The 12,573-nt window shown below is 45.7% G+C and overlaps 1 protein-coding gene across 3 annotated transcripts in view; it reads left to right on the forward strand.

Annotated features, from left to right (window-relative positions):
• The first annotated feature begins 1,535 nt into the window (after positions 1-1,535).
• Positions 1,536-12,573, forward strand: part of SSH3 (slingshot protein phosphatase 3) — a 78,005-nt gene continuing 66,967 nt past the window's right edge. For all 3 annotated transcript variants that reach the window (XM_038764371.1, XM_038764373.1, XM_038764372.1), the window contains exons 1-2: positions 1,536-1,687; positions 9,389-9,426. In XM_038764371.1, the coding sequence (XP_038620299.1) occupies positions 1,634-1,687; positions 9,389-9,426 (92 nt within the window). In that variant the 5' untranslated portion in view covers positions 1,536-1,633. The remainder of the gene's footprint in view (positions 1,688-9,388; positions 9,427-12,573) is intronic.

Genomic DNA, 12,573 nt, shown 5'->3' on the forward strand with positions numbered 1-12,573 from the left:
CAGGCTTCATCCCCATTTGACAGATGAGAGAACTGAGGCCCAGAGAAGTGAAGTGGCCCCAAGTCACCCAGCTGATGGACGAGGCAGGATTTGAACCCATGACTTCTGACTCCGGGCTCTTTCCATGGAGCCACACTGCTTCCCATGGGAACTTGGGGTTCATTCATTCAATCCTGTTTATTGAGTGATTACTGTAATAATAATAATAATAATGATGATGATGGCATTATTAAGCACTTACTACTACTACTAATAAAGATGGCATTTATTAAGCGCTTACTATGTGCAAAGCACTGTTCTGAGCGCTGGGGAGGTTCCAAGGTGATCAGGTTGTCCCACGGGGGGCTCACAGTCTAAATCCCCATTTTCCAGAGGAGGTCACTGAGGCCCAGAGAAGTGAAGTGACTTGCCCAAAGTCACCCAGCTGACAATTGCCGGAGTCGGGATTTGAACCCGCGACCTCTGACTCCAAAGCCCGGGCTCTTTCCACAGAGCCACGCTGCCTCTCACGGTGCCAAGCCCTGTTCTAAGCGCTGGGGAGGTTCCAAGGTGATCAGGTTGGCCCACGGGGGGCTCACAGGCTTCATCCCCATTTGACAGATGAGGGAACTGAGGCCCGGAGAAGTGAAGTGGCCCCAAGTCACCCAGCTGATGGACGAGGCAGGATTTGAACCCATGACTTCTGACTCCGGGCTCTTTCCATCGAGCCACACTGCTTCCCAAGGGAACTTGGGGTTCATTCATTCAATCCTGTTTATTGAGTGATTACTGTAATAATAATAATAATGATGATGATGATGGCATTATTAAGTGCTTACTATATGCCAAGCACTGTTCTAAGTGCTGGGGAGGTTCCAAGGTGATCAGGTTGGCCCACGGGGGGCTCACAGGCTTCATCCCCATTTGACAGATGAGGGAACTGAGGCCCGGAGAAGTGTAGCGGCCCCAAGTCACACAGCTGATGGACGAGCCAGCATTTGAACCCATGACTTCTGACTCCGGGCTCTTTCCATCGAGCCACACTGCTTCCCATGGGAACTTGGGGTTCATTCATTCAATCCTGCTTATTGAGTGATTACTGTAATAATAATAATAATGATGATGATGGCATTATTAAGCGCTTACTACTACTACTAATAATAATAATGATGGCATTTATTAAGCGCTTACTATGTGCCAAGCACTGTTCTAAGCGCTGGGGAGGTTACAAGGTGATCAGGTTGGCCCACGGGGGGCTCCCAGGCTTCATCCCCATTTGACAGATGAGGGAACTGAGGGCCGGAGAAGTGAAGTGCTTGGCCCTCAATCACCCAGCTGACAGTTGGTGGAGGCGGGATTTGAACCCAGGACCTCCGACTCCCAAGCCCGGGCTCTTTCCACTGAGCCACCCTGCTTCTCTGGAGAGGCTCCCTCCCCTCCCCTAACGGTCCGGAGGCTGGGCTCCCAGGGGCAGGGGCGGGGCGAGGAGCCTTGGCTTTTTAAGGGCCTCCCCCAAACAGTAGCCAGCCTGGCAGGCCTGGCCCTTTCGTTCTTCCAGTCCTATTTACTGAGCGCTTACTTTGTGCAGAGCACTGTACTGAGCGCTTGGGAAGTCCAAGTTGCCCCTCCTGGCTTGGAAGGCCCATCCCGCAGGATGGCCCTGGTCACCCTGGAAAGAGGCCCCTGCCCCGACCCCACCACCGAGGCGGTGAGTCTGGCAGTGCCCACCTTTTTTTTTGTTTTTTGGCATTTGTTAATAATAATAATGGCATTTATTAAGCGCTTACTATGTGCCAAGCACTGTTCTAATCGCTGGTGGCGGGGGGGGGGGGGGGCGGTTACAAGGTGATCAGGCTGTCCCACGGGGGGCTCCCCGTCTTCATCCCCATTTCATCATCATCAATTGTATTTATTGAGCGCTTACTAAGCGCTTGGGAAGTCCAAGTTGGCAACATCATCATCATCAATCGTATTTATTGAGCGCTTACTGTGTGCAGAGCACTGGACTAAGCGCTTGGGAAGTACAAATTGGCAACATATAGAGACAATCCCTACCCCACAGTGGGCTCACAGTCTAAAAGGGGGAGACAGAGAACAAAGCCAAACATACTAACAAAATAAAATAAATAGGATAGATATGTACAAATAAATTAATAAATAGAGTAAAAAAAATGTACAAACATATATACATTTTGACAGATACATTTGACTGATGAGGCTCAGAGAAGCAATCATAATAATAATGATGGTATTTATTAAGCGCTTACTATGTGCCAAGCACTGTTCTAAGCGCTGGGGACGGTTACAAGGTGATCAGGTTGTCCCACGGGGGGCTCCCAGTCTTCATCCCCATTTGACAGATGAGGCTCAGAGAAGAAATAATAATAATAATGATGGTATTTATTAAGCGCTTACTATGTGCAAAGCACTGTTCTAAGCGCTGGGGAGGTTACAAGGTGATCAGGTTGTCCCCACGGGGGGCTCCCAGTCTTCATCCCCGTTTAACAGATGAGGCTCAGAGAAGCAATCATAATAATAATGATGGTATTTATTAAGCGCTTCCTATGTGCAAAACACTGTTCTAAGCGCTGGGGAGGTTACAAGGTGATCAGGTTGTCCCACGGGGGGCTCACAGTCTTAATCTCCATTTTACCGATGGGGGAACTGAGGCACAGAGAAGTTAAGTGACTGGCCCAAAGTCACCCAGCTGACAATTGGCAGAGCCGGAGTTTGAACCCATGACCTCGGACTCCAAAGCCCGGGCTCTTTCCACTGAGCCACGCTGCTTCTCTTTCAATCAATCAATCAATCGTATTTATTGAGCGCTTACCGTGTGCAGAGCACTGGACTAAGCGCTTGGGAAGTCCGAGTTGGCAACATCTGGAGACGGTCCCTACCCAACAGTGGGCTCACAGTCTAGAAGGGGGAGACAGAGAACAAAACCAAACATGTTAACAAAATAAAATAAATAGAATAGATCAATCAATCAATCAATCGTATTTATTGAGCGCTTACTGTGTGCAGAGCACTGGACTAAGCGCTTGGGAAGTCCAAGTTGGCAACACCTAGAGACGGTCCCTACCCAACGGTGGGCTCACAGGCTAGAAGGGGGAGACAGAGAACAAAACCAAACATATTAACAAAATAAAATAAATGGAATAGATATGTACAAGTAAAATAAACAGAGTAATATAGAGGCGGTCCCTACCCAACAGTGGGCTCACAGTCTAGAAGGGGGAGACAGAGAACAAAACCAAACATATTAACAAAATAAAATAAATAGGATAGATATGTACAAGTAAAATAAATAGAGTAATATAGAGATGGTCCCTACCCAACAGTGGGCTCCCAGTCTAGAAGGGGGAGACAGAGAACAAAACCAAACATATTAACAAAATAAAATAAATAGGATCGATATGGACAAGTAAAATAAATAGAGTAATATAGAGACGGTCCCTACCCAACAGTGGGCTCACAGTCTAGAAGAGGGAGACAGAGAACAAAACCAAACATATTAACAAAATAAAATAAATGGAATAGATAGGTACAAGTAAAATAAATAGAGTAATATAGAGACAGTCCCTACCCAACAGTGGGCTCACAGTCTAGAAGGGGGAGACAGAGAACAAAACATATTAACAAAATAAAATAAATAGGATAGATATGGACAAGTAAAATAAATAGAGTAATATAGAGACGGTCCCTACCCAACAGTGGGCTCACAGTCTAGAAGGGGGAGACAGACAACAAAACCAAACATATTAACAAAATAAAATAAATGGAATAGATATGTACAAGTAAAATAAATAGAGTAATATAGAGATGGTCCCTACCCAACAGTGGGCTCACAGTCTAGAAGGGGGAGACAGAGAACAAAACAAAACATATTAACAAAATAAAATAAATAGGATAGATATGGACAAGTAAAATAAATAGAGTAATATAGAGACGGTCCCTACCCAACAGTGGGCTCGCAGTCTGGAAGGGGGAGACAGAGAACAAAACCAAACATATTAACAAAATAAAATAAATGGAATAGATAGGTACAAGTAAAATAAATAGAGTAATATAGAGACAGTCCCTACCCAACAGTGGGCTCACAGTCTAGAAGGGGGAGACAGAGAACAAAACCAAACATATTAACAAAATAAAATAAATGGAATAGATAGGTACAAGTAAAATAAATAGAGTAATATAGAGACGGTCCCTACCCAACAGTGGGCTCACAGTCTAGAAGGGGGAGACAGAGAACAAAACATATTAACAAAATAAAATAAATAGGATAGATATGGACAAGTAAAATAAATAGAGTAATATAGAGACGGTCCCTACCCAACAGTGGGCTCACAGTCTAGAAGGGGGAGACAGAGAACAAAACCAAACATATTATCATCATCATCAATCGTATTTATTGAGCGCTTACTATGTGCAGAGCACTGTACTAAGCGCTTGGGAAGTACAAATTGGCAACATATAGAGACAGTCCCTACCCAACAGTGGGCTCACAGTCTGAAAGGGGCTCACAGTCTAAAACATATTAACAAAATAAAATAAATAGGATAGATATGTACAAGTAAAATAAATAGAGTAATAGTATAATAGAGTAATTGGAGCGAAGTGACCCGCCCAGGGTCACACAGCAGACGTGTGGCGGAGCCGGGATTTGAACCCATGACTTCTGACTCCAAAGCCCGGGCTCTTTCCACTGAGCCACGCTGCTTCTCTCTGCCCAGGCCCTGGCATCGGCCAAAACGAGGGACATCTGGGCACAGACACTGGGGAGGCCCTGGGGACCAGGGCAGGAGGCCCACGGGTGGGGATGATGATGATGATTATTTCCCAAGCGCTTAGTACAGTGCTCTGCACACAGTAAGCGCTCAATAAATACGATTGAATGAATGAATGATTCATTCAATCGTATAGGGACCGTCTCTCTATGTTGCCAACTTGTCCTTCCCCAGCGCTTAGTCCAGTGCTCTGCACACAGTAAGCGCCCAATAAATACAGTGGAATGAATGAATGAATATTGAGCGCTTACTGTGTGCAGAGCACTGGACTCTTAGTACAGTGCTCTGCACATAGTAAGCACTCAATAAATACGATTGATTGATTGACTAAGCGCTGGGGAAGTCCAAGTTGGCAACATATCACAACATATCATATCACATATCACATATAACAAGCGCTTAGTACAGTGCTCAAGCGCTTAGTACAGTGCTCAAGCGCTTAGTACAGTGCTCTGCACATAGTAAGCGCTCAATAAATACGATTGATAACATAGAGAGAGACGGTCCCTACCCAACAGCGGGCTCACAGTCTAGGTGATGATGATGATGGCAGTTGTTAATAATAATAATAGTAATAATGATGGCATTTCCAGTAAGCGCTCAATAAATACGATTGGTTGATGATTAAGGGCTTACTATGTGCGCTTACTATGTGCCAAGCACTGTTCACAAGGTGATAATAATAATAATGACAATGCATTTATTAAGCACTTACTATGAGCCAAGCACTGTTCTAAGCGCTGGGGAGGTTACAAGGTTGTCCCTCAGGAGGCTCACAGTCTTCATCCCCATTTGACAGATAAGGTCACTGAGGCCCAGAGAATAATAATAATAGTAATGGTATTAAGTGCTTACTATGTGCCAAGCACTGTTCTAAGCGCTGGGGAGGTTACAAGGTGATCAGGTTGTCCCACGGGGGGCTCACAGTCTTCATCCCCATTTGACAGATGAGATCACTGAGGCCCAGAGGAGACTAATAATAGTGGTATTTGTTAAGCACTTACTATGTGCCAAGCACTGTTCACAAGGTGATCAGGTTGTCTCCCAGGAAGCTCACAGTCTTCAGCTCCATTTTACAGATGAGGAAACTGAGGCCCAGAGAAGTGAAGTGACTTGCCCGAAGTCACACAGCTTACAAGTGGAGGAGCCGGGATTATAATAATAATAATAATGACGGCATTTATTAAGCGCTTACTATGTGCCAAGCCCTGTTGTAAGCGCTGGGGAGGTTACAAGGTGATCAGGTTGTCCCCCAGGAGGCTCACAGTCTTCATCCCCATTTTACAGATGAGGTCACTGAGGCCCAGAGAAGAATAATAATAATGGTATTTGTTAAGCACTTACTACGTGCAAAGCACTGTTCTAAGCGCTGGGGGGATACAAGGTGATCTGGTTGTCCCACATAATAATAATAATAATAATAATGATGGTATTTGTTAAGCACTTACTATGTGCAAAGCACTGTTCTAAGTGCTGGGGAGGTTACAAGGTGAATCAGGTTTTCCCACGTGGGGCTCACAGTCTTCATCCCCATTTTACAGATGAAGTCACTGAGGCCCAGAGAATAAAAATAATAATAATAATGATGGCATTTATTAAGCGATTACTATGTGCAAAGCCCTGTTCTAAGCGCCGGGGAGGTTACAAGGTGATCAGGCTGTCCCACAGGAGGCTCACAGTCTTCATCCCCATTTTACAGATGAGGTCACTGAGGCTCAGAGAATAATAATAATGATGGCATTTATTAAGCGCTTACTATGTGCCAAGCACTGTTCTAAGCGCCAGGGAGGTTACAAGGCGATCAGGTTGTCCCACGGGGGGCTCCCAGTCTTCATCCCCATTTTACAGATAAGGTCACTGAGGCCCAGAGAAGTGAAGTGACTCTCCCAAAGTCACACAGCTGACAATAGGCAGAGCTGGGATTCGAACCCATGGCCTCTGACTCCAAAGCCCGGGCTCTTTCTGCTGAGCCACGCTGCTTCTCTATTAAGCGCTTACTACGTTCAAAGCACTGGGGATGATAGTTTGGGGCCGGGGGCGACCCCCAACCCCAGGGAGTCAGAGGTTGTGGGTTCTAATCCCGGTTCTATCACTTGTCAGCTGTGTGACTTTGGGCAAGTCACTTCTCTTGGCCTCAGTTTCTTCATCTGGAAAATGGGGATGAAGCCTGTGAGCCCCCCGTGGGACAACCTGATCAACTTGTAACCTCCCCAGCGCTTAGAACAGTGCTTTGCACATAGTAAGTGCTTAATAAATGCCATTATTATTATTATTATAATCCCGGCTCCTCCACTTGTCAGCTGTGTGACTTTGGGCAAGTCACTTCACTTCTCTGGGCCTCAGTTTCCTCATCTGTAAAATGGGGATGAAGACTGGGAGCCTCCCGTGGAACAACCTGTTGGCCTTGTAACCTCCCCAGCGCTTAGAACAGTGCTTTGCACATAGTAAGTGCTTAATAAATGCCATTATTATTATTATTATAATCCCGGCTCCTCCACTTGTCAGCTGTGTGACTTTGGGCAAGTCACTTCACTTCCCTGGGCCTCAGTTTCCTCATCTGTAAAATGGGGATGAAGACTGGGAGCCTCCCGTGGAACAACCTGTTGGCCTTGTAACCTCCCCAGCGCTTAGAACAGTGCTTTGCACATAGTAAGTGCTTAATAAATAAGTGCTTAATAAGCGCTTAGTCCAGTGCTCTGCACACAGTGAGTGCTCAATAAATACGATTGAATGAATGAATAAATGCTATTATTATTATTATTATTATTATTATTATAATCCCAGCTCCTCGACTTGTAAGAGGTGTGATTTTGGGGCAAGTCACTTCACTTCTCTGGGCCTCAGTTTCCTCATCTGTAAAATGGGGATGAAGGCTGTGAGCCCCACGTGGGAGAACCTTGATTACCTTGTATCCCCCCCAGCGTTTAGAGCAGTGCTTGGCACATAGTAAGCGCTTAACAAAAACCAATATTAGTATCCTCCCCCAGCACCCCCTCACCCTCGGGGGGACAGAGTGCGGGCATCCATCGCCCGTCCCTTAATACTATTAATAATAATGATGGCTTTATTAAGCGCTTACTATGTGCAAAGCGCTGTTCTAAGCGCTGGGGAGGTTACAAGGCCATCAGCTTGTCCCACAGGGTCTCACAGCCTTCATCCCCATTTTCCAGATGAGGGAACTGAGGCCCAGAGAATCAATCAATCAATCAATCGTATTTATTGAGTGCTTACTGTGTGCAGAGCACTGTACTAAGCGCTTGGGAAGTCCAAGTTGGCAACATCTAGAGACAGTCCTTACCCAACAGTGGGCTCACAGTCTAAAAGGGGGACACAGAGAACAAAACCAAACATACTAACAAAATAAAATAAATAGAATAGATATGTACAAGTAAAATAGAGTAATATAAATAGAGTAATAATAAATAGAGTAATAATAAATACATAGAGTAATATTTATATATAATAGAGAAGTGAAGTGACTCACCCAAAGTCACCCAGCTGACAGTTGGAGGAGTCGGAATTTGAACCCGTGACCTCTGACTCCAAAGCCCGGGCTCTTTCCACTGAGCCACGCTGCTTCCCTTCAACTGCTGTTGAGGGAGAGGGAAGACTGTGAGCCCGCTGTTGGGTAGGGACCGTCTCTCTATGTTGCCAACTTGGACTTCCCAAGCGCTTAGTACAGTGCTCTGCACACAGTAAACGCTCAATAAATACGATTGAATGAATGAATGAATGATGGGAGAAAAGTGGGAAGGGGAGAAGTTGTGGGTGGGCAGAGCCGGGTGGGTTCTAGAGCCCTTCAGTTGAGGGTTGAGGGTTCGAATCCCGACTCCGCCACATGTCTGCTGTGTGACCTTGGGCAAGTCACTTAACTTCTCTGAGCCTCAGTGACCTCATCTGTAAAATGGGGATTAAGACTGTGAACCCCACATGGGACATCCTGATCACTTTGTATCCCCCCCGAGCGCTTAGAACAGTGCTTTGCACATAGTAAGCGCTTAACAAATGCCAACATTATTATTATTATTATTATTATTATTATTATTATTATTATTATTGTTGAGGGTGGAGGGGATTGGGAGCGTTTCCCCCACCAAATTCCCAGGGTGGTCCTGTACTGACTGCCACCAAATAGCCCGTTGAGGTGCCAACGGCCTTGACTCTGCCTCTACTCAATCAATTGATCAATCGTATTTATTGAGCGCCTACTGTGTGCAGAGCACTGGACTAAGCGCTTGGGAAATCCAAGTTGGCAACATCTAGAGACGGTCCCTACCCAACAGTGGGCTCACAGTCTAGAAGGGGGAGACAGAGAACAAAACCAAACATACTAACAAAATAAAATAAATAGAATAGATATGTACAAGTAAAATACATAAATAAATAGAGTAATTAATATGCACAAACATATATCCATATATACAGGTGCTGTGGGGAAGGGAAGGAGGTAAGATGGGGGGGATGGAGAGGGGGACGAGGGGGAGAGGAAGGAAGGCGCTCAGTTTGGGAATCAATCAATCAATCAATCGCATTTACTTCCCAAGCGCTTAGTACAGTGCTCTGCACATAGTAAGCGCTCAATAAATACGATTGATGATGATGATGCTTTGCTCCCCTGGCAGGACGTCTTAAGAAGCCGGAGGGACCAGCTGCAGAGACGGTGAGCACCCCACCATATCCATCCTTTCCATCCCCTTCTTCCCTGATACCCTCCCCTCCCTTAATAATAATAATAATAACAATAATAATAATGTTGGTATTTGTTAAGCGCTTACTATGTGCCAAGCACTGTTCTAAGCGCTGGGGTAGATACAGGGTCATCAGGTTGTCCCACGTGGGGCTCACAGTCTTAACCCCCATTTTCCAGGTGAGGTCACTGAGGCCCAGAGAAGTGAAGTGGCTTGCCCAAAGTCACACAGCTAATTGGCCGAGCCGGGATTTGAACCCATAATAATAATAATGATGGCATTTATTAAGCGCTTACTATGTGCAAGGCCCTGTTCTAAGCGCTGGGGGGGGGGGGTTTACAAGGTGATCAAGTTGTCCCACGGGGGGCTCACACGATTTTAATCCCCATTTTCCAGATGAGGGAACTGAGGCCCAGAGAAGTGAAGTGACTTGCCCAAAGTCACACAGCTCACAAGTGGCGGAGCCGGGATTTGAACCCATGACCTCCGACTCCAAAGCCCGGCCTCCATCCACTGAGCCACGCTGCTTCTCTGGTAGCCCCTCAACCTATAACTGATCAAATGTCTCCCCAGCTAGATTGCAAACTCCCTGAACAGGAGGAGTAATACTATTCATTCATTCATTCAATCGTATTTATTGAGCGCTTACTGTGTGCAGAGCACTGTACTAAGCGCTTGGGAAGTCCAAGTTGGCAACATAGAGAGACGGTCCCTACCCAACAACGGGCTCACAGTCTAGAAGGGGGAGACAGAGAACAAGACCAAACAAGTAGACAGGTGTCAATACCATCCAAATAAGTAGAATTATATTCATTCATTCATTCATTCAAACGTATTTATTCATTCATTCATTCAGTCGTATTTATTGAGCGCTTACTGTGTGCAGAGCACTGGACTAAGCGCTTGGGAAGGACAAGTTGGCAACTTCTAGAGACGGTCCCGACCCAACAGTGGGCTCGCAGTCTAGAAGGGGGAGACAGACAACCAAACGAAACATATTAACAAAATAAAATAAATAGAATAAATAAATACAAATAAAATAGATAGAGTAATAAATACGTACATATATACATATATACAGGTGCTGGGGGGGTGGGGAGAGGAAGGAGGGGGAAAATTGGAAATCCGTATTTGCGAAGCTTCCCCCCCAGTTTAGACGGTGAACCCGTTGTGGACAGGGATTGTCTCTCTTTACTGCTGTATTGTACTTTCCAAGCGCTTAGTACAGTGCTCTGCGCACAGTAAATGCTCAATAAATAATAATGTCGGTATTTGTTAAGCGCTTACTATGTGCCAAGCACCGTTCTAAGCGCTGGGAGAGATACAAGGTAATCCGGTTGTCCCACGTGGGGCTCCCAGTCTTCATCCCATCCCATCCCATCTTCATCTAATGCTTCATGAGAAGCAGCGTGGCTCAGTGGAAAAAGCCTGGGCTTTGGAGTCAGAGGTTATGGGTTCGAATCCCGACTCCGCCACATGTCTGCTGTGTGACCTTGGGCAAGTCACTTCACTTCTCTGAGCCTCAGTTCCCCCATCTGTAAAATGGGGATGAAGACTGTGAGCCCCACGTGGGACAACCTGATCACTTTGTATCCCCCCAGCGCTTAGAACAGTGCTTTGCACATAGTAAGCGCTTAACAAATGCCAATATTATTATCATTATTATCCCCATTTTCCAGATGAGGGAACTGAGACCCAGAGAAGTGAAGTGACTCGCCCAGAGTCCCCCAGCTGACAATTGGCGGAGCTGGGATTAGAACCCACAGCCTCTGGCTCCCAAGCCCGGGAGCCAATTCATTCATTCAATTAAGCGCTTAGTCCAGTGCTCTGCACACAGTAAGCGCTCAATAAATACGATTGATTGATTGATTGATTCAATCGTATTTATTGAGCGCTTACTGTGTGCAGAGCACTGGACTAAGCACTTGGGAAGGACAATCAATCAATCAATCAATCGTATTTATTGAGCGCTTACTATGTGCAGAGCACTGTACTAAGCGCTTGGGAAGTACAAATTGGCATCACATAGAGACAAGTTGGCAACATATAGAGACAGTCGACTGAGTGAATGAATACTAAGTATACAAGTGGAAATTAAATACGGACTCTGTTCCGGGAGCGGCTCCCAGGCTCTGAGGTCACAGAACAGGTCTGTCAACTCCACTCTAATAATAATAATAATAATGATAATAATAATAATAATAATGGCATTTGTTAAGCGCTTACTATGTGCAAAGCACTGTTCTAAGCGCTAGGGAGGATACAAGGTGATCAGGTTGTCCCACGTGGGGATCACAGTCTTAATCCCCATTTTAGATGAGGGAACTGAGGCCCAGAGAAGTGAACTGAGTTGCCCAAAGTCACACAGCTGACAGTTGGTGGAGCGGAGATTTGAACCCACGACCTCAGGCTCCCAAGCCCGGGAGCCTATACCACTGAGTGAATGAATACTAAATATACAAGTGGAAATTAAATACGGACTCTGTTCCGGGAGTGGCTCCCGGGCTCTGAGGTCACAGAACCGGTCTGTCAACTCCACTGTAATAATAATAATAATAATAATAATAATAATAATAATAATAATGCCATTTGTTAAGCGCTTACTATGTGCAAAGCACTGTTCTAAGCGCTGGGGAGGATACAAGGTGATCAGGTTGTCCCACTTGGGGATCACAGTCTTAATCCCCATTTTAGATGAGGGAACTGAGGCCCAGAGAAGTGAACTGAGTTGCCCAAAGTCACACAGCTGACAGTTGGCGGAGCGGGGATTTGAACCCACAACCTCAGGCTCCCCAGCCCGGGAGCCAACACGACTGAGTGAATGAATACCAAGTATACAAGTGGAAATTAAATACAGACTCTGTTCCGGGAGCGGCTCCCAGGCTCTGAGGTCACAGAACCGGTCTGTCAACTCCACTGTAATAATAATAATAATAATAATAATAATGCCATTTGTTAAGCGCTTACTATGTGCAAAGCACTGTTCTAAGCGCTGGGGAGGATCCAAGGTGATCAGGTTGTCCCACTTGGGGCTCACAGTGTTAATCCCCAAGCCCGGGAGCCAAGACGACTGAATTCATTCATTCATTCAATCGTCTTTATTGAGCGCTTACTGTGTG

The sequence above is a fragment of the Tachyglossus aculeatus genome, chromosome 22, assembly GCF_015852505.1.
Source record: "Tachyglossus aculeatus isolate mTacAcu1 chromosome 22, mTacAcu1.pri, whole genome shotgun sequence".
Classification (NCBI taxonomy): Eukaryota; Metazoa; Chordata; class Mammalia; order Monotremata; family Tachyglossidae; genus Tachyglossus; species Tachyglossus aculeatus.